This window comes from Haliotis rufescens, unplaced genomic scaffold (genome assembly GCF_023055435.1).
Source record: "Haliotis rufescens isolate VD_foot unplaced genomic scaffold, xgHalRufe1.0.p SCAF_24, whole genome shotgun sequence".
Classification (NCBI taxonomy): Eukaryota; Metazoa; Mollusca; class Gastropoda; order Lepetellida; family Haliotidae; genus Haliotis; species Haliotis rufescens.
The window spans coordinates 3,642,423-3,666,509 of NW_025963935.1; the positions used below are offsets into that span (position 1 = coordinate 3,642,423).

At 47.0% G+C, this 24,087-nt stretch overlaps 1 protein-coding gene across 1 annotated transcript; it reads right to left on the reverse strand.

Moving 5' to 3' along the window:
* Positions 1 to 9,126: 9,126 nt before the first annotated feature.
* LOC124121840 (mucin-5AC-like) lies at positions 9,127 to 23,585 on the reverse strand. Its single transcript, XM_048401893.1, has 4 exons — positions 23,551 to 23,585; positions 17,890 to 17,977; positions 15,391 to 15,664; positions 9,127 to 9,922 (listed from the first exon to the last, which is right to left on the reverse strand). Exons 2-4 carry the CDS (start codon positions 17,963 to 17,965, stop codon positions 9,457 to 9,459), a joined length of 816 nt encoding a protein of 271 aa, XP_048257850.1. The 5' UTR covers positions 17,966 to 17,977; positions 23,551 to 23,585; the 3' UTR covers positions 9,127 to 9,456.
* Positions 23,586 to 24,087: the final 502 nt, after the last annotated feature.

Sequence of the window (24,087 nt, forward strand, 5' to 3'; positions counted from 1 at the left end):
ACTCACATAGGTACACAGTATGATGATATTATGAAGATACTAGTTCAATCACGCTGAACATATGTAAACTGTGGACACAGTATGGACCAACATTAGCTTTCTACATGTAGCAGTAGCATTGTAACTTATCAAAAAAGCATTTGATCAATTCCTTCAGGCGCATAATACCTAAGTGTTACTGGTTGCAAACAGACTATGAAGATTACAAAAGCTGGGACGACTATGACAATAAGTAGGTCGAACAAAATTCTTTCAGGCGACAAACAATTACACTCAAGATGAGAGTAGCTCGTCACCCTCGGCTCAAGACTAAACTGTGAGTCCACTACCCCTACTCAGTACTTTAATCTAATCAGGACTGATCCATTATACCTGTAGGTATATTCAATCTTTACCTAACTAAAAATGTCTAACAATTGGGACGTCTAACTAATGTGACGTCTAACTAATGGGATATAACCCTCCTCATCACTGACCAACCACTCCTGATTACTTACCCACAACTCCCCATCACTGACCCACCACTCCTCACCACTGACCCAGCAGTCTTCATCACTGACCCACCACTCCCCATTACTTATCCATCAATCCCCATCACTCTCCACCAATGACTCACCACTCCCCATCACTAACCCACCACTTCCCGTTACTGACCCATCACTCTCCACCACTGACCCACAACTCCCCATCACTGACCCACCACTCCTCATCACTGACCGACCACCCTCCACAACTGACCCACCGCTCCCCATCAATGACCCACCACTGCTCATCACTGACCCACCACTCCCCATTACTTATCCATCAATCCCCATCACTCCCCACCACTGACCCACCGCTCCCCATCAATGACCCACCACTGCTCATCACTGACCCACCACTCCTCATTACTTATCCATCAATCCCCATCACTCTCCACCAATGACTCACCACTCCCAATCACTAACCCACCACTCCCCGTTACTGACCCATCACTCTCCACCACTGACCCACCACTCCCCATTACTGACCCACCACTCCACTGACCCACCACTCCCCATCACTGACCCACCACTCCCCGTTACTGACCCATCACTCTCCACCACTGACCCACCACTCCCCATTACTGACCCACCACTCCACTGACCCACCACTCCTCATCACCGACCCACCACTCCTCATCACTGACCAACCACTCTCCATCACTGTCCCAGCAGTCCTCATCACTGACCCACCGCTCCCCATCACTTATCAATCACTCCCCATCACTCTCCACCAATGACTCACCACTCCCCATCCCTGACCACCGCTCTCCATCACTGACCCCCAATTTTCATCACTGACCCGCCACTCCCCATCACTGACCCACCACTCATCATCACTGACCCACCACTCCTCATCACTGACCCACCAATCCTCATCATTGAAACACCGCTCTTATCACTGACCCACCACTACCCATCACTGACCCACCGCTCCTCATCACTGACCAACCACTCCTGATTACTTACCAACCACTCCCCATCACTGACCGACCACCCCCCACCACTGACCCACCACTCTACACCACTGACCTACCACTCCCCATCACTTATCATCACTCCCCATCACTCTACACCACTGACCAACCACTCCCCATCACTTATCATCATTCCCCATCACTCTACACCACTGACCCACAACTCCCCATCACTGACCAACCTCTCTACACTACTGACACAAAACTCTCCATCACTGACCACCACTCCCCACCACTGACCCTCCACTCCTGATTACTTACCATCCACTCCCCACCTCTGACAAACAACTCCCCATCACTTACCCATTACTCTCGTTCACTGACCAATAACTCCCCATCACTGACCCATTACTCCCCATAACTGACAGACCACTTTCCATCACTGACCCACCTCTCCCCATCACTGACCTTCACTACCAATCACTCTCCACCACTGACCCACCACTCTACACCACTGACCCACCACTGACCCACCACTCCGTCCCCATGACTCTCCACCAATGAAACCCCGCTCCCCATCACTAACCCACCACTCTCCACCACTGACCCATCACTCTACACCACTGACCAACAACTCCCCATCACTGACCCACCACTCCTCATCACTGACCGACCACTCCCCACCACTGACCCACAACTCTCCACCACAGACCCACCACTCCCCATCACTGACCCACCATTAACCCACCACTGACCCACCACTCTCCATCATTGACCCATCACTCTACATCACTGACCCACCACTCCTCATCACTGACCCATCACTCTACATTACTGACCCACCACTCCCCACCACTGACCCACCGCTCTCCACCACTGACCAATCACTCTACACCACTGACCCACAGCTCCCCATCACTGACCCATCTCTCTACATCACTGACCCACCACTCCTCATCACTGACCCATCACTCTACATCACTGACCAACCACTCCTCATCACTGACCCACAACTCTCCGCCACTGACCAACCACTTCCCATCCCTGACCACCACTCTCCATAACTGACCCACCACTCCTCATCACTGACCCGCCTCTCCCTATCACTGACCCACCACTCCTCATCACTGACCCACCTCTCCTCATTACTGTCCCTTCACTCCCAACCACTGACCAACCACTGCCTATCACTGACCCACAACTCCTTATCACTGGCCCACCACTCCCCATCACTTACCTATCACTCCCCATCACTGACCAAGAACTCCCTATCACTGACCCACAACTAATCATTACTGACTCACCACTCTCCACCACTGACCCACAACTCCCCATCACTGACCCAACAGTCCTATTTACTTACCCACCACTCCCCACCACTGACCCACAACTCCCCATCACTGACCCACCACCCTCCATCACTGACCCATCACTCTAAATCACTGACCCACCACTCCTCATCACTGACCCAACACTCCCTATCACTGACCCACCGCTCCCCACCACTGACCCACAACTCCCCACCACAGACCCGCCCCTCCCCATCACTGACCCGCCACTCCTCATCACTGACCCACCTCTCCTCATTACTGACCCTCAACTCCCAACCACTGACCCACCACTGCCTATCACTGACCCACCACTCCCCACCACTGACCCACAACTCCCCACCACAGACCAACCACTCCCCATCACTGACCCACCATTAACCCACCACTGACCCACCACTCTCCATCACTGACCCATCACTCTACATCACTGACCCACCACTCCTCATCACTGACCCATCACTCTACATCACTGACCCACCACTCCCCACCACTGACTCACAACTCTCCATCACTGACCCACCACTCCTCATCACTCACCCACCTCTCTCCACCACTGACCCATCACTCTACACCACTGACACACAACTCCCATCACTGACCCACCACTCGTCATCACTGACCCACCACTCCCCATCCCTGACCCACCACTGACCCACCACTCCCCACCACTGACCCACAATTCCCCACCACTGACCCGCCACTCGTCATCACTGACCCACCACTCCTCATCCCTGACCCACCACTGACCCACCACTCCCCACCACTGACCCACAATTCCCCACCACTGACCCACCACTCCTCATCACTGTCCCACCACTCCCCACCACTGATCCACCTCTCTACACCAGTGACCCACAACTCCCCATCACTGACCCACCACTCCCCATCACTGACCGACCAGCCTCCATCACTGACCCATCACTCCCCATCACTGATCCACAGCTCTCCACCACTCACCCATCACTCTACACCACTGATTCACAACTCTACACCACTGACCCACAACTCCCTATCACTGACCCACCACTCCCCATCACTGACCGACCAGCCTCCATCACTGACCCACCACTCCCCATCACTGACCGACCAGCCTCCATCACTGACCCATCACTCCCCACCACTGACCCAAAACTCCCCATCACTGACCAACCACTCCTCATCACTGACCCACCACTCCCCACCACTGACCCACAACTCCTCATCACTGACCCACCGCTCCTAACCATTGACCCACCTCTCTCCACCACTGACCCACCACTCTACACCACTGACACACAACTCCCCATCACTGACCCATCACTCTACATCACTGACCCACCTCTCTCCACCACTGACCCTCCACTCCCCATCCCTGACCACCACTCTCCATTACTGACCCACCACTCCTCACCACTGACCCGCCTCTCCCCATCACTGACACACCACTCCCCATCACTGACCCACAACTCCCCATCACTGACTCACCACTCTCCACCACTGACACACCACTCCCCATCACTGACCCACCACTCCCAATCACTGACTCACCAGTCTCCACCACTGACCCGCCTCTCCCCATTACTGACCCACAACTCCCCATCACTGACCCAACAGTCCTGATTACTTACCCACCACTCCCCACCACTGACCCACAACTCCCGATCACATACCAATTACTTCCCATCACTGACCCACCACTCCTCATCACTGACCCATCACTTTACATCACTGACCCACAACTCCCCATCACTGACCCACCGCTCCTCATCACTCACCCACCTCTCTCCACCACTGACCCTCCACTCCCCATCCCTGACCACCACTCTCCATTACTGACCCACCACTCCTCACCACTGACCCGCCTCTCCCGATCACTGACCCACCACTCCCCATCACTGACTTACCACTCTCCACCACTGACCCGCCTCTCCCCATTACTGACCCACAACTCCCCATCACTGACCCAACAGTCCTGATTACTTACCCACCACTCCCCACCACTGACCCACAACTCCCCATCACATACCAATTACTTCCCATCACTGACCCACCACTCCCCACCACTGACCCACCACTCTCCATCACTGACCCATCGCTCTACATCACTGACCCACCACTCCTCATCACTGACCCATCACTCTACATCACTGACCCACCACTCCCCACCACTGACACACAACTCTCCAACACTGACCCACCACTCCTCATCACTCACCCACCTCTCTCCACCACTGACCCATCACTCTACACCACTGACACACAACTCCCCATCACTGACCCATCACTCTACATCACTGACCCACCACTCCCCACCACTGACTCACAACTCCCCATCACTGACCCACCGCTCCTCATCACTCTCCCACCTCTCTCCACCACTGACCCATCACTCTACACCACTGACACACAACTCCCCATCACTGACCCATCACTCTACATCACTGACCCACCTCTCTCCACCACTGACCCTCCACTCCCCATCCCTGACCACCACTCTCCATTACTGACCCACAACTCCCCATCACTGACCCAACAGTCCTGATTACTTACCCACCACTCCCAACCACTGACCCACAACTCCCCATCACATACCAATTACTTCCCATCACTGACCCACCACTCCCCACCACTGACCCACCACTCTCCATCACTGACCCATCACTCTAAATCACTGACCCACCACTCCTCATCACTGACCCAACACTCCCCATCACTGACCCACCACTCCCCACCACTGACCCACAACTCCCCACCACAGACCCACCACTCCCCATCACTGACCCACCATTAACCCACCACTGACCCACCACTCTCAATCACTGACCCATCACTCTACATCACTGACCCACCACTCCTCATCACTGACCCATCACTCTACATCACTGACCCACCAATCCCCACCACTGACTCACAACTCTCCATCACTGACCCAACACTCCTCATCACTGACCCACAGCTCCCCATCACTGACCCACCACTCGTCATCACTGACCCACCACTCCCCATCCCTGACCCACCACTGACCCACCACTCCCCACCACTGACCCACAATTCCCCACCACTGACCCACCACTCGTCATCACTGACCCACCATTCCCCATCCCTGACCCACCACTGACCCACCACTCCCCACCACTGACCCACAATTCCCCACCACTGACCCACCACTCCTCATCACTGTCCCACCACTCCCCACCACTGATCCACCTCTCTACACCAGTGACCCACCACTCCCCATCACTGACCCACCTCTCCCCATCACTGACCGACCAGCCTCCATCACTGACCCATCACTCCCCATCACTGACCCACCAGTCTCCATCACTGACCCACCACTCCCCATCACTGACCACCACTCCCCATCACTGACCACCACTCCCAATTTACTCTCCACCACTGACCCACCTCTCTATATCACTGACCGACCACTGACCCACCACTCCCCATCACTAATCAATCCCTCCCCATCACTCTCCGCCACTGAATCCGCACTCCCCATCACTAACCCACCACTCTCCACCACTCACCCATCACTCTACACCACTGACCCACAACTCCCCATCACTGACCAACCACTCCCCATCACTGACCCACAACTCAGTGATGGGTCATCAAACGTCTTCTGAACCACAAATGGCAAACTAACGAAATTTGACCGGAAGCATCCCACTTTGGTGTGAGGGGCTGAGGGACGGGGCCAAATAAAGGGTAATTTGGAGTCATTGCTTTAAACGACTTCTACTCTGGAACTAAGAGATAGAGATCAACCATATTTGGTTAGAAGCATTCTCCGGTGGCGAAGATACAAAATTGTGCAAATAGATGGGCTGAGGGGCGGGGCCAAATGGGAGTTATTTGGCTTTATTGCTTTAAACGCCATTTCCTCTGGAACTAAGAGGTGGACATCAACCATATTTGGTTGGAATTATACTGAGGTGACGAGGAATTCACAATTGTACAAATAGAAATTGAGGGTAGAAATTATAATGTACATCTATGAAATATTAAAGTATTAGAGTTATTAAATTTGTTAAATGTAAAGTACTTTTGTGCAAGTATACTATACTTCAGCATCTAATAAATTACTACTGTAATTACAGTATACGCATTTCTGTGTTTTTCTTGTAATTTGAGAGTCCCGGTATAGCAATATCCCGTGTTTACTGTAGCGTGACCAGTCTTACTGTAGCTTCACGAAAGCGAAGAGATTTTAGAGTTGATTATGACTGAGTTTCGCTCTTCCGGCCCATAACCCAGCCTCCACCCACACAGGGGCTGAGGGTCGGGTCGGGTCCTAATAGAGTTTATAACCTGGACACAGTTAAGATCCCCAGGGTATAACCATATGCACAGTTGCTGAGTATAAGTAGAGGACCCTCCACATTTGCTAGCCTTCTGTTCATCTGTCAGATACATTGTATACAGTTGATTGTTATGACGAGAATAATACATGTATGCCAATAGGATTCGCCCTGGGGTCCAGCCATGCCTCTGGAAACTTAGACCCTTGATCATGTCTGGGAAACGGTTCAGATCTTTATGCTACATTAGTATCTAGAGAAATGCACGTTCATGCTGTCAGATTTGCCATTAAATGTTAAATGCTGACACACGAAATATGTGCAGTATTATATACATGTGCAATGCAAATGTATATTTTGTCATGATTGCGTAAATATCCAGGAGCTCCCCACTGTGATAGGTGGCCACAACCATGCTTGGAGTTCAACTCGCAACCGACTGACAATTTTGTTTACAAACAAGTGATGACTCTTGTGACGCCGAATACACTTACCCCAGCTAATTATTATTGCTTTGTCAATTTGAATTCTATTTCGTATCAACTATCATATAATTGGTACAGTAGGAATGTAAGGGGGAAGTTGGGTGATTTTATTAAATTGGTTCTACTGTTGGTACGCCACGCAAGCTTGCGCGATTTAGTTTAAGTAGACAGGAACCCAGTCTATTTATTGTATGTTAGTCTGCAATCTCGAACCAATCTGATTAAACAAAAAATGTATATTTCAGAGCACGAGATAACCTGTGTATTTGTGTAAAATACGCATTAAATATACTGAAATACGCAGACAAATTAAATCCTAGCGTATCAAATACGCAACAAAAACTATAAATACGCTCTTGAAATATAATTTAGGATGTTTACTATTAGATAAAACGATTGCATATGTTACAACTGTTATATAACACGATTGCAATTGTGTATCAGCCGATCGCCAAATTCACATAACGTCAGTTACATTCAGCCATTAACCAAGTCAGCGAGCCTTAACACCCTTGGTCGCCTCTTATATAATTACGACAAGCACAGTTGCCTTTTATGACAAGCATGGGTTGCTGAAGACCTATTGTAACCCGGATGTTCACGGGGCGATGGATTCACTGGCGGTGCCTAGAACTGTTTCCTCTTAACGACGCAGTTAGGACGTTGTTGATGACGTCAATCACACGTCCTTCATGATCTGATTCACATCAAACAATTAACGTAAATGGCGTTAGGGCGTTTGTAATCCCCGTGGGCGATCGTGCCCGGCGTCACACGCTACATATTAACAACTAGGTCAGTGGTCGCGGGGAGTAGCGAACTGTGTCATCACACCCAACAGCGTTGATCGTTGTTCATGCTATCAACCACTGGTTTGCCGTTCCTTGACTTGACTATTTACGGTAATTTATCCGCAGTCTAGCTGAATGTGGAGTAAAACAACATTCACTCACTGAATTCCAAATATGATCATCAATAAAGTGAATACACAATGCCATTTAGAAAGTGGCCAAATGTAACAAATGTTATATTTGGGATAACACTTTCTTAGTAAAGTACAGATTCTAGTACTTTTGGAGGGGGGGTTGAGTTCCGTACGGGATTCGAACCCACACCTGCCAGGGTGAGGCACCTATTCGCCAGCACACAAAGTCAGCGATCTAACCCACTCAGCCACCGAGGCTTCCACAAAATGAAAGTCCGACAACTGGTAGTCTAGATCACGTACTTTGATTACCCCCCTGACAAGTGTAAATTGGCACGGCTCCCATGGCTATGAGCTATGAATAGACAATGCCATTTAGAAAGTGGTCAAATGTAACAAATGTCATATTTGGGATAACACTATCTTAGTCCCGTACGGGACTCAACCCCCTAGAATCGGTACTTTACTAAGAAAGTGTTATCCCAAATATAACATTTGTTACAAACTCAATATAGTGTGGGTGAGTGAGTGAGTTTGGTTTTACACCGCTTTTAGCTTCATTCCAGCTGCTTCACGGCGAGGGATACTAGAAATAGGCTTCACACATTTTGTCCATGTGGGGAATCGAACCAGTCGGCGTAATCAATAAAAGACAAACACTTTCAAATTCAAATTGCAGATGTATTATGTCAAAAATTAAATATTCGGCAATAGTCAAGTTGGACCCAGAGAACTGTTAAAACAACCATCTGTTAATCTGAAGCTTTGTACCTCAAACTCTACTATCACGATACATGATTTTACACGATGGAGCATTACCTTTCACTTTGTATCGCCACTGTTGTATAAAGGCACTCACTCCCCTTGTCTCGAAATTGTGATAACTTTTCGAGTTGAGGGATCAATTGCAATTTCGATAGTCATTTTGTATGGAATGTATTTCAGACATTACAATTACAGGGTTCTATGGGTTTCTTATATCCGGAGCTGATTGTTTTTAGAAGCACGTAGTTGACAAGCCTGTGCATTGCTTCAAGTTGTCATCCCAACTTGTGGCGGCGGGGCATGGACGGTTGTCACGCAAATGGCCCTGGAAACACGTCGCATACACGTTGCAAGATACGCAAGACTGGTAGTCCCCATCCACCCGTCCGCTACAGGAGGTTATACACGGGTTCACGTAAGGCGTCGGGCTGGTAGTAGTCGGCGAGGTAGTGGTCGCCGAAGTCGTTGTAGCCGATGTTGTCGTAGCACTGGTTGTCGTTGTTGGTTCTACGCATGTTGTTGATGTTTCCTCGCAGCGTTGTTTGTTGTTGTCCCACATTAAGAAGGGAGGGCAGTCACGGACGTACATGTTGTTGCTGGTGCATGTGAGGTATTTCTTACATGTCTGGCACCACTGGTAGTTTCCAGTGCTTCGACCCGAACAACTTGTGATGCATGGGTTAACGAAGGGCGTTGGGCTGGAAAACAATAGGGAACAACTTGTGATGCATGGGTTAACGAAGGCGTTGGGCTGGAAGACAATAGGGAACAACTTGTGATGCATGGGTTAACGAAAGGCGTTGGGCTGGAAGACAATAAGGAACAACTTGTGATGCATGGGTGAACGAAAGGCGTTGGTCTGGAAGACAATAGGGAACAACTTGTGATGCATGGGTGAACGAAAGGCGTTGGGCTGGAAGACAATAGGGAACAACTTGTGATGCATGGGTTAACGAAGGGCGTTGGGCTGGAAGACAATAGGGAACAACTTGTGATGCATGGGTTAACGAAAGGCGTTGGGCTGGAAAACAATAGGGAATAACTTGTGATGCATGGGTTAACGAAGGCGTTGGGCTGGAAGACAATAGGGAACAACTTGTGATGCATGGGTTAACGAAGGCGTTGGGCTGGAAGACAATAGGGAACAACTTGTGATGCATGGGTTAACGAAGGCGTTGGGCTGGAAGACAATAGGGAACAACTTGTGATGCATGGGTTAACGAAGGCGTTCGGCTGGAAGACAATAGGGAATAACTTGTGATGCATGGGTTAACGAAAGGCGTTGGGCTGGAAGACAATAGGGAACAACTTGTGATGCATGGGTTAACGAAAGCGTTCGGCTGGAAGACAATAGGGAACAACTTGTGATGCATAGGTTAACGTAGGCGTTGGGCTGGAAGGCAATAGGGAACAACTTGTGATGCATGGGTTAACGAAAGGCGTTGGGCTGGAAGACAATAGGGAACAACTTGTGATGCATGGGTTAACGAAGGCGTTGGGCTGGAAGACAATAGGGAATAACTTGTGATGCATGGGTTAACGAAGGCGTTGGGCTGGAAGACAATAGGGAACAACTTGTGATGCATGGGTTAACGAAGGCGTTCGGCTGGAAGACAATAGGGAACAACTTGTGATGCATGGGTTAACGAAGGCGTTGGGCTGGAAGGCAATAGGGAACAACTTGTGATGCATGGGTTAACGAAAGGCGTTGGGCTGGAAGACAATAGGGAACAACTTGTGATGCATGGGTTAACGAAGGCGTTGGGCTGGAAGACAATAGGGAACAACTTGTGATGCATGGGTTAACGAAAGGCGTTGGGCTGGAAGACAATAGGGAACAACTTGTGATGCATGGGTTAACGAAGGCGTTGGGCTGGAAGACAATAGGGAACAACTTGTAATGCATGGGTTAATGAAAGGCGTTGGGCTGGAAGACAATAGGGAACAACTTGTGATGCATGGGTTAACGAAAGGCGTTGGGCTGGAAGACAATAGGGAACAACTTGTGATGCATGGGTTAACGAAGGCGTTGGGCTGGAAGACAATAGGGAACAACTTGTGATGCATGGGTTAACGAAGGCGTTGGGCTGGAAGACAATAGGGAACAACTTGTGATGCATGGGTTAACGAAGGCGTTGGGCTGGAAGACAATAGGGAACAACTTGTAATGCATGGGTTAACGAAAGGCGTTGGGCTGGAAGACAATAGGGAACAACTTGTGATGCATGGGTTAACGAAGGCGTTGGGCTGGAAGACAATAGGGAACAAATTGTGATGCATGGGTTAACGAAAGGCGTTGGGCTGGAAGACAATAGGGAACAACTTGTGATGCATGGGTTAACGAAAGGCGTTGGGCTGGTAGACAATAGGGAACAACTTGTGATGCATGGGTTAACGAAAGCGTTGGGCTGGAAGACAATAGGGAACCACTTTGTGATGCATGGGTTAACGAAAGGCGTTCGGCTGGAAGACAATAGGGAACCACTTTGTGATGCATGGGTTAACGAAGGCGTTGGGTTGGAAGACAATAGGGAACATCTTGTGATGCATGGGTTAACGAAGGCGTTGGGCTGGAAGACAATAGGGAACAACTTGTGATGCATGGGTTAACGAAGGCTTTGGGCTGGAAGACAATTGGGAACAACTTGTGATGCATGGGTTAACGAAAGGCGTTGGGCTGGAAGACAATAGGGAACAACTTGTGATGCATGGGTTAACGAAAGGCGTTGGGCTGGAAGACAATAGGAAACAACATGTCAAGTGCGAGAATTAACAATATTCCTTTGGAAAAATACAGTGAGTGAGCGAACGTGGTTTTTCGCCGGTTTAAGCAATATTCCAGCAATATCACGCCAGGGACACCAGAAATGGGCTTCACACATTGTACCCATGTCGGGAATCGAAGGTATATAGATGCAGGTGCAGGTGTGGGTGCGGTACCTCGGCATCGGCGCGTCACTTCGAGAAATTCAGTATGGATTGTCTGGTCAACACCCAATTGTTTACAGGTTGCAGGTGGGGTGGAATGGGAGTGGACAAAATGAAAAGTGTTCGTCCCTCATCTCTTTTGTTTTCAATATAAAAAAAACAAAAAAACTACCGTCACTTTTGAGAAACATTGCCTGAAAAAACATTTAACTTCTTTATTCAGCCTTATCGAACCTGGACAAGCAAACTTAATGACTGAAAGCGGAATAATAATCACTCTGCCGAGTCACTTGTCATGAATAAAGGATGCTGATATCCAAACACCATTTTTTTCTCCTGACACGGGGCGGTCGGTTAGACTAGTGGTTAAAGCGTTCGCGCGTCACGCCGAAGATCCGGGTTCGATTCCCGACATGGGTACAATATGTGAAGCCCAATTGTGGTGTTCCCTGCTGGAATATTTTTAAAAGCGGCGTAAAAACCCCACTCATTCACTCTCTCATTATCCTTACTCCCTACTTGATAAATAGAGAATTTTCGGGGATGAGATTGTTAATGTCAAGTCGCCGATCCATCGAATGTGCTTGAACATACAGTCCAAGATTGTTGCACTGACATGGCGAGGCGCGAGCGAGCGTGCGTGCGTGCGTGCGTGCGTGCGTGTGTGTGTGGCTGCTTGTACTAGTCGCGTCCCAGATTACTGCACTGACATGGCGACGCGTGGGTGCGTGCGTGCGTGCGTGCGTGCGTGCGTGCGCGTGTGTGTGTGTGGCTGTTTGTACTAGTCACGTCCAAGATTACTGTACTGACATAGCGGCGCGCGCGCGCGTGTTTGTGTATGTGCGTATTGATGAGTGTTAACACGAATACCCCACTCAGACACAGTATACTGACTCCGAGCCGACCAGTCCTTTTTTTAGCCCCTTAATGCCGAGCGTCAGACAGGGTAACAACAAGTACCATCTTTTAACGTCTTTTGGTATGACACTACTGGGATCGAACCCCGGATATTCCGCTAGACCACGGAGGCGGTCCATTACTTCAGGTGAAGAAAGTGGCGGAAGAGAATGCGTTCAAGGCAACCAGAGCTATATGTGTAATGCCAAGGAAACAACAACTAGCATAGTAAATCCATCGCTATATAAAGCAAACAGATGCACAGAGAAACTCCGCCGGATTATCCCTTAATATCATATTCTTATAAAGAACACTATTATCCTATCAATGTAAATGGACCAGTGGCCTCTTCGCGGAATAAATGTAAATATATTAAGATTACAATATTGTCAGAATATATAACAGCAAAAAAGGCAGTTCACAAAATAATGACATTTTCACATTTATGCTGGTTGAAAGCTTTCTCCCCGATGGACTTTTCAGTGGAGGCATCGCGGTCAAAGGAGTTTCTTTTCGCTACTGATCGACAACTTTCAAAAATAACCAAGCGACATCATGGAGTGGCTCGGTCATTTTATTACCGCCTTCGCCATGCTTGTGGATTTGACACAGAGATAAATCCATGGTACGACCCAGAATATGTAGAGGGCGTCATGGAAAATGATAAATACACATTTTTTTGGGAATAGGTCCGTATACAGTCTCAACCGTATCCGGGCCAACAAACCTGATCTTGTCCTTTTTGATAAATCCAATGAAATCATTTGCATTATTGAATTTTCTGTCCCTTTTGACACCAGTGTGATTGACAAGATTCAGGAAAAAACATAGCAAATATGCAGACCTCGCTTTCGAAATATCAGGTTTGCATCCAAAGTTCCAAGTTGTCTGCCTCCCCATTGTTCTCTGTGCCTTAGGTTTGGTACCTCTCCATTTGTTGACTGGGAGAGTACCAGGGTTTGCTACCAGGACTACAGCCCTTCTGACAATCTGGGTAACGCAGAAGGCTGCAGTGATGGGGAGTCTTCACATTTTTCGAAAAGTTCTGGGTGGGTTTGACTGGGCAGCGCTTCCTGGGAGAAGTCCCATTCGCTGTCTGGGCTGCGTGTAGAGGGGGCGAGGGCACTGAGGTTATCACGAGCCTTACCAGGCTGACTGTGCCGGTATCACCCAAACCCTCTTTGATCCATTTAAAAAAAATTTAATCTGCACATAAAAATAAAGCGACAAAACCCTTTCCATATCCAATAGAAACCTCTGCATAAAGCAGAGTTCATTGTACGATGGACGACAGGTCGCCACATCCCGACGTCGACGATTGTTGGTCATTCTATCGACCACTGGCATACATATCCAGGCACGAATATTAACAGGCCGATGTCATGTAGCTGGACAATTTAAGTTTATGGCACAACACAACACACAACCAATAAGGGAGGAAGTCCATATTGACGAACATCGTGTAACACTTTGGTGAAACCAGCGGGAAAAGGTCGACTGCTGTCAACGAAATAGGACGAATCTTGGTTCGAACGGAGGGCAAGCGGATCCTGGTACCGAAAAGAAACAAAACACCTGCCTCACAGATCACCGGGGAGCATGTGTACAAATGGAGCAATATACGTTTTCGCCTGATCACTTATCATTGGAAACATTCATGTTTTTGGTTTGGTTTGGTTTGTTGTTAAACGCCGCACTCAGCAATATTCCAGCTATATGACGGCGGTCTGTAAATAATCGAGCCTGGACCAGACAATCCAGTGATTGACATCATGAGCATCGATACACGCAATTAGGATCGATGACATGCATCAACCAAGTCAGCGAGCCTGACCACCCGATCCCGTTAGTCGCCTTTTACGACAAGCATAGTCGCCTGTTACGGCAAGCATGGGTTGCTGAAGACCCCGGAATTCTACCCCGGAATCTTCACGGGTCGGAAACACTCATGTAATAACACGAATATTCTTTGGTACATGACAATAACATCGCGTCCGCCTGTTAAAAATTCAACGAAGAACGTTTGGTTTGATATAAACACTTAAGAAAAGCAACCAAACACAAGACGAAATGACAGTATTCCCCAAATTTATTCATGTTTGGAAATGGACGTTTAAACCGAGGTCCATATGAAATACGCTCATAGAGTTAGTTCATGCAAATGGGCAATAAAGGCTGATCATATGTTTCAAAGGTGTAGCTTTAAATTAAATACATAAAATTGGTTCATATCTGGGAATCGTATGCAATTCCGGTCATTATTTATTATTGTATTTGCGTTAGTTTCATTGGTGAAAAATCCGGCTTTTGGTCATGTGTTACCTCCCCATGTTACACTCACCTTGTTGGGATTGTGGTGGTGGCGCTAGTCGTCGTGGCACTGGTCGTGGTCATACTCGTAGGTAGTGTACAGGTCGCACTATTGAACTCGCACCGTTTGAGGTTGTCATCCCAGATCTGACGCGGGGGGCACTCTCGGCGGTCCCGCAGCAGCCCGTTGTCACACGTTGCATAAAACCGACACGACACACATGACTGGTAGTCCCCGTTGGGAAGCCCCCTGCAACTGCTGATGCAAGATGCTCCTGTCTGCCTCTTCTCTCTCGAGAGGACTGCTGAAAACAGTTGATGGTATCAAATTAGTTCGCGGTCAAATAAACACCATCCACCGATCCCAAGCTCCTCACAGCGATAGCCCGTTCGCGGCGCTCTCTATACTATCACTGCCACCTGTCAGAACTCCGCACCGTGATGTGTGGCCACAACCATGCTTGGAGTTGAACTCGCAACCTACTGACCGTTATGACTGCCGTGGCGCCGAATACTCTTACTCCTGCTAAATTATTTTCTCTGTTTATCTATTTAAATTTCTATTTCATTACAACTATCATGTAATTGGAATAGTAAGAATGTAAGGGGGAGGTTAAGTCATTTTCCGTTCGTCTGCAATCTCGGACCAACAGATCAAACAAACACAAAGTTAAATTAATATGGGAAATATGGTCAGTCGTGAACCTTTTCAAAAACAACTACGATGACATTCCCAAAGACATAAACAAAAGTATAAACGTTCCTACATTTGGGTTTAGAGGGCACATTTCACGATTCTGGTAATGGCCGCGCCCACACTGGTGGCAGCAATGCTACCGAGAGTGTAACGAAGGTGTCACGCGCTGTGAAGGAGCTTGCCACCGATCTATGGTCAAATGGTCGGCAACTTAATATTATTCTATTATAACATTTCAAAGTCAAAACTCGAGTCTTTTAGTCAATGAAACATCGGCCCAACATACCAGAGGGTAGTTCAGTTCATAGCAGAATCTCATTAAAATCCGATCTGAGTTCTCGCTGCCGCTAAACAAAGATCTGAGAACATCCCATTACGGGTCACAACAGAACGACCTTTCGTACGAACTTCGACCGACCATTGAAATTACTAACAAGAAGTCGACATCAGCCAATTAGAGAGCAGCTTTCTCGAGCCTTAAGGCAAACGTTTCAACCTGGCGACTTCCATTTCAGACAACGCTTGAAAAATATGTTCTCGATTAAAATTATGAAAACTGAACAAACAAACATTCCAGGATGTCTAATGTATGGTTGCGATGGTATAGCAGTGCTTTCCATGTACTGTGCAACGCCTCTTCCGTTCAAATATTTTATCCCAGGGAAGCGAGAGAAAGACGATGATTTTGACGGAATCAGTGGTACGAGCCGTTACTGTCGTTCGGAATACCCCGTGTTAACGTTTTCGAGGTTGCATGATTAGAAAACAAATTCCGACTGTCACGACTGATCTGGTAAGCGACGCTTTGATTGGTCGGATTAAAGGTAGTTCTAACGTGACCCGTAATGGGATGTCCTGAAATCTTTGTTTAGCGATAGCGAGAACTAAGATCTGATTTTAATGAGATTGGTTCATAGCAGTGAGTGCTGCATGCGTATTTCATGTAAACTGTGATATGTGGTTTCTTATTCTGACGTTCATCACGACTCTGACTCCGACTACGGTTACAATGGTGCAGGCAGCACGAGGCACGTCTATGGAGACGTGCACGTGCTTGCACCTGACAGATCTGGCTGACGGTGGAAGACGAGTATACCACCTCACTGTGAACGTAGGTAAGCGTTCTGAAGGAGGGTCGTGTTGATTGGCGTGCAGTAATATTGTGGTGGTCGATCACGCAACTAAAAAATGTATGGTGTCGTTCATGCTAACCTCACATCCGAGGATTATAGGATGAAAATTGCTTTGCCGTAAAATACCTCCTGCCTTAGTGTATAATCAGTAAACGCTGTTAGTTTGAACGATTTTCGCGACAAAGGGTTTACAATAAAGCAGTCTGTTTACTTCGGATTATCTTTAAAAAAATGCTTTGTTATGCACGGGAGTGAGTGAATCAGCTTGACGTGAGAGGAATGCCCGAAGTGATGCAGGTCTCAGGCGTTTATCACTTGATGAAACCCACGAGCACGGGTTTGCTGACAAACCTAGACACAACGAACTCGAACCAACGATCATACGTTTCTGGCGTGTCCAAGGGACGCAACTCTACTCTGCGAAGTGCGGTGCCTGAGACGACTGGTTCACCCGTGCCCCGTGTTATGTATGTGCATCAAAGTTAACATTTCATAGAGGACGGCGTTGTTTTATTTATATTTTTAAAAATATGATTTATTGATGGAAGGTACTGAAATGTATAAGTTGTTTTTTTTAAGTGATGAAACACTATTAATAAGATACTAAGTATTTGTTGTTGTTTTTCCTTAATAGGAGGGTTTGTTCCTTAATAGGAGTGTTGGAATAGTAATAGATGTGTTGGCGAAGGTCAGTACGTACCATTTCCTTCCAAGCTGAAGCCATGAACGCTCACACTGACCAGTGCCAGTGCCATCAATGTGTAAAGGTAGTCCATTTTGTCCGATATCTGCAACATATGTCACGTTGTGTTATTGCAAAATTGCCCTAACAGCTAAAAGCAACAAAAATGTTCCACAGTTATTAGAAATCTCTGCTAAAAGCAAACCCCATTGCTCGAATCCGACTATCCGGGTCAGAAAAGGTCTTCAGCAACCCATGCTTGCTGTAAAAGGTAACTATGCTTGTCTTATGAGGCGACTTACGGGGTAGGGCGGTCAGGCTCCCTGACTTGGTTGATGCATGTCATCGTATCCCAATTGCGTGGATCAATGCTCATGAAGTCAATCACTGGATTGTATGGCCAGACTCGATTATTTACAGACAGCCGTCATATACTTGGAATATTGCTGAGAGCGGCGTTAATCAACAAACCAACCAACTGTTTATGAATCACTTTAAAAACGTTATGACATCAGGTGTTCGCGAAAAGGGGAACATATCCTGCCCCATTGGTGGCACACGTAATATCACACGCAAGGGCAAGGCAATTATTTACGAAAAAGGTCATGTCTACCATAAAAAAACATTTTGAAAGCTTTGCGTTGGCCTTGGATGTTGCAACCCTGATCAACCAACATTTGTGCAAGAAAACAACCCTGTTCCCTGGCATTTTACGTGAACATATCCTGCCCCAGTGGTGGCACACGTAATATCACACGCAAGGGCAAGGCAATTATTTACGAAAAAGGTCATGTCTACCATAAAAAAACATTTTGAAAGCTTTGCGTTGGCCTTGGATGTTGCAACCCTGATCAACCAACATTTGAGCAAGAAAACAACCCTGTTCTCTGGCATTTTACGAACAGAGAATGAGTCCTTGATTGTTTGGCAATGTCTCGGATTAGGTGTTTCGAATTTTCTTTATCATAATCGTTAGCAAACTGATTGTCCATTCGCTGTCTCTTAAGGTCGTCGTGATGTCATAGTATTTGTTGTGCCGTCACTTCCTATCACGTCAGAAGTAACGATGTTCGCACTTCGAGCTGAAAGTGCGCCACAGATCTACTGAGGGGCAAAAACAACTATAAGTCTCAGTTGATTTTATCACATGTTTCATTTTCATTTAAAAATATCTTAATTTTATCAAAATTATATCCTCAAAATAAACTGTACCGCCATTTCAGCATTCAACGAATATTTTTACATGGTTTTATTTAAAAAAAGTATCATTTGATCTGAAACTTAAAAACTAAAAACTTATAATAGCATAATAAACAACTGCTATTGGGCATACTAACCATCTGAACTTTGAAAATCAAATCATTTGTTTTTTTCAGCACAAATTTCAAACATGGTAGGGGGCAAGTGGTTTTTAATTCATTTTCTACCCCAGTCGCCCCTGCACCAATTCATTTTCTACCCCAGTCGCCCCTGCACCAATTCATTTTCTACCCCAGTCGCCCCTGCACCAATTCATGTTCTACCCCAGTCGCCCCTGCACCAATTCATTTTCTACCCCAGTCGCCCCTGCACCAATTCATTACACCCAGTCGCCCCTGCACCAATTCATTTTCTACCCCAGTCGTCACTGCACCGATACATTTTCTACCCCAGTCGCCCCTGCACCAATTCATTTTCTACCCCAGTCGCCCCTGCACCAATTCATTACACCCAGTCGTCCCTGCACCAATTCATTTTCTACCCCAGTCGTCCCTGCACCAATTCATTTTCTACCCCAGTCGCCCCTGCACCAATTCATTACACCCAGTCGCCCCTGCACCAATTCATTACACCCAGTCGCCCCTGCACCAATTCATTTTCTACCCCAGTCGTCCCTGCACCAATTCATTTTCTACCCCAGTCGCCCCTGCACCAATTCATTTTCTACCCCAGTCGTCCCTGCACCAATTCATTACACCCAGTCCCCCCTGCACCAATTCATTTTCTACCCCAGTCGCCCCTGCACCGATACATTTTCTACCCCAGTCGCCCCTGCACCGATACATTTTCTACCCCAGTCGCCCCTGCACCGATACATTTTCTACCCCAGTCCCCCCTGCACCAATTCATTTTCTACCCCAGTCGTCCCTGCACCAAGTCATTTTCTACCCCAGTCGTCCCTGCACCAATTCATTTTCTACCCCAGTCGTCCCTGCACCAATTCATTTTCTACCCCAGTCGTCCCTGCACCAATTCATTTTCTACCCCAGTCGCCCCTGCACCAATTCATTACACCCAGTCGCCCCTGCACCAATTCATTACACCCAGTCGCCCCTGCACCAATTCATTACACCCAGTCGCCCCTGCACCAATTCATTACACCCAGTCGCCCCTGCACCGATACATTTTCTACCCCAGTCGCCCCTGCACCAATTCATTTTCTACCCCAGTCGCCCCTGCACCAATTCATTACACCCAGTCGTCCCTGCACCAATTCATTTTCTACCCCAGTCGCCCCTGCACCAATTCATTACACCCAGTCGCCCCTGCACCAATTCATTACACCCAGTCGCCCCTGCACCAATTCATTACACCCAGTCGCCCCTGCACCAATTCATTACACCCAGTCGCCCCTGCACCAATTCATTACACCCAGTCGCCCCTGCACCGATACATTTTCTACCCCAGTCGCCCCTGCACCAATTCATTTTCTACCCCAGTCGTCCCTGTATTCAGCTGGTAAAACTCCTTACACCACGAACGACACGTGCAACTCACAGTACGCTGACGGCAATAACATTCAATAAAGATTTAGCAGGTTAGAAAAAACGTAAAGCCAATAAAGTTTAGAATGTGTTTTGTTCTGGGATGCATGAGTAATGTGTAGGAAGCAATATCTAACTTGAACACTATTAACGTTATGATCCAATTTTCGGAAGAAACTAAAAGTTCTAAGAAGAACCTGTAAATCAGCTTTATCATCCAAAACTCTAACAGGAGATACTGCTTGGGTGAGCTTAAACGATATCTACATTGTAAAATTCGCTCCAATGAAATTGCATCACAATGTTTTGCAGGTTATTATGACGTCACAATCAAATGACATCACTACTGGCTCTGCTAATGAAGCTGTCAGCAGTATATTTTTACACTAAGACACTGCTTATTACTGTCTACAAACTGAAAAAGTTGGAAGAATGATGTCAGATGATAAACAAAATCTCACCCTTCTGTCTTGTGATATCAAATATACCAAGACTCGTATAAGTTTAAAACTCCTCGACAAGCCTCGGTGTTTTAAACTTATATTGACTCGTGTAGATATATTTGATATAAAAAGACACATGGGGATATCCTCCATGTAGTGTAGAGGCTAAATGTCCGAAGCACGTGTGGGATTCCAACTACGGACCGCCTCACCCTGGTCCCTGCTGGTTTCATGACTTGGCAAATATGAACTAAGTGTTTTGTACCGCCAAGGAAATATACAATTCCTATCACTGCGTGTCATCATAATATGTGAGGGACGCCAGAGGCGATGCAGGTCTCGATGTGATGCACTTAGATCAAAACCAAGGGGACGTACTTACAAAAATCATAATCTGGGCGAATCTGGACTAAAACATCTCAATCATTGAATCCTGGTACGCCAAAGGGAGGCATCTCGGCAACAGGGATTCGAACCCACGATCATAGGTCATTAGCGTCACTAAGGGAAGCAACTCTGCTTAGCGACGACCGGGCCACCCGTGCCTGCTATTCGTCAAAGTTACGAACTTGTTTAATCACAATCAGGTGAAGCTAGATAATGGTATCACTGTTAAATGAAGATGTGAAGATTGTTGTTCTTATCGCGTGGTCCGCGGGAGTAGCGAATTATTGAACCGTCGAATTTTTCTCCAGATACATGTATGTATGCCTATGATCTTGTAGCCAAACAACGTTGGCAAGATAAAACATCAATAGTAGAAATCACTTTTACGCTAGAATAACGACAGTTTGCACAAGGGTATGGGAAGAGGGAAATACAGATCATTAATTGTCGTAATGTCTCCAATGACGGCCTTTGCAATATACCGAAGTTATCAAATTGCTATAATTACCATGCTTGATAACAGTTCAGAGGCTACACCAAACGATTGTTAAAAAGAACTTGCTGAGAAGAAGGTTGGTAAGGTGACGTGAGATGATGTGACGTGCCGTGCCGTGCCGTGCCGTTGGGCGAGGTGAGGTTATGTGAGGTGAGGTGAGGTGAGGTGAGGTAATGTGATGTGATGTGATGTGATGTGATGTGATGTGATGTGATGTGAGGTGAGGTGAGGTGAGGTGAGGTGAGGTAATGTTATGTGATGTGAGATGAGGTAAGGTGAGGTGAGGTGAAGTGAGGTGATGTGAGTTGAGGTGAAGTGACGTGGGGTGAGGTGAGGTGAGGTGAGGTAAGGTGAGGTGAGGTGAGGTGAGGTGAGGAGAGGTAATGTTATGTGATGTGAGATGAGGTGAGGTGGGGTGAGGTGATGTGATGTGATGTGAGTTGAGTTGAGGTGAGGTGAGGAGAGGTAATGTTGTGTGATGTGAGATGAGGTAAGGTGAGGTAAGGTGAGGTGAGGTGAGTTGAGGTGAGGTGAGGAGAGGTAATGTTATGTGATGTGAGATGAGGTAAGATGAGGTGGTGAGGAGAGGCGAGGTGAGGTGAGGTGAGGTGAGGTGAGGTGAGGTGAGGTGAGGTAATGGAAAAGTGAGGTGAAATGTGGTTTAATCGTGCGTTTAAGATAGTTTCATGTAGCGACGGGCAGTCCGTGTGTGTGTGGCTGCATATACTAGTCCAGACTGATGCCGGCTTATAGTGCTAGCCCACATGACGCAATTTAGCACGGATACAACACTCAGACCTGCCTTCTTTTATCCATACAACGTCGGACACCAGACACAGTAACAGCAGGTACCATTTTTAACGTCTCTTGGCATAACGCGGTCAGTGATCGAACCACCGACCTTCCAAGTAAGGATAAGAATTTATGGATGAACAACTTCTTTATTACAATTAAGAGCGACGTTAGAACCTACACCGAAACGTCGCTCTTAATTGTAATAAAGAAGTTGTTCATCCATAAATTCTTATCCTTACTTAGTACTCCAACTTCTAAATGCCTATCAAAGAAGTCACAGACATTCCGCTCCCTGACAGACACTCTATTCCTTGCACGACGCAAATGGTTTCAATTATTCAAGAAAATCGACATTCCTATGACAAAGAACTATACAGCACATACGATCGCAATACTATGGCAAAAGAGGCCGAGAATACAATAGTTTTTAATATATATTGAAAACAGATTATTAAGAGATCATGATTATTTTGGGGGATGTTTTTTTCAGTATTGAAGACATTTCATAAAAGTATCCCCAAATATTTCATGATCCCTAACTTGTTCAGCATATATAAAACCACCACAATAGTCACACTCACGTACGAGACGACTATGCCGTAAAAGGCGACTGTGCTTGTCGTAAGAGCCGACTAATGAAATCGGGTGGTCAGGCTCGATGACTTGTTGATGCATGTTATCGTATCCTAGTTACGTAGATCACTGTTGATAATGTTAATCACTGGGTTGTCTGATCCAGATTTACAGAGCGTCGTCATAAAAATTGGAATAGTGCGGTGTTAAACAACAAACAAACAAACAAGCTCTTACGTACCAGCGCCTTGATCCAACTCACCTGCTCCTTGACAAGACGGCTCCTGCTGTAGAGATGACAAACAAATCCTTACTTATATACACACATGGCCGGCAGATCTTATCTGAATGAAAAACCTCATCGTTGTTCCCTTCCCCGCAGATAGTCATCAGTGTTCTTTGGTTTTGTATGATTTAAATTTTCACCTCCCGGAAGGGTTTCGAAATGCTTTGTAATGACACATTCGGAGGTCAAATATAGACAGCAATCTCCCAAAGGGGTTTGCACTGACTAATGGGAGAGTTTATGGTGTCTTCTTTGCATATCTGTGCATCAGTCTTGTCTGTGGGAAGAAAAATAGAGTTTATGGATAGTAAATACCGGGGTATTCTCTATTACGAATAAAAATTTAAAGTACGTTGCGCTTTTTCCCAATACAGGATATTTACCATTCCAAAACACACAAGCGTGATAAGCTCTTTATCAAACAATGTTATTTTTAATTTCAGTCTTTGCTAAAGATATTTTCATCTCTTGTAAACGGTACTAAAACCTTTA

Coding starts and splice junctions, on each gene's coding strand:
- LOC124121840 (XM_048401893.1), bottom strand. CDS start 17,965: ATGGACTACCTTTACACATTGATGGCACTGGCACTGGTCAGTGTGAGC. Junction 15,665..17,889: donor CTTCAGCTTGGAAGGAAATG/GTACGTACTGAC, acceptor AACTGTTTTCAG/CAGTCCTCTCGAGAGAGAAG. Junction 9,923..15,390: donor ACCACCACAATCCCAACAAG/GTGAGTGTAACA, acceptor ATTGTTTTCCAG/CCCAACGCCCTTCGTTAACC.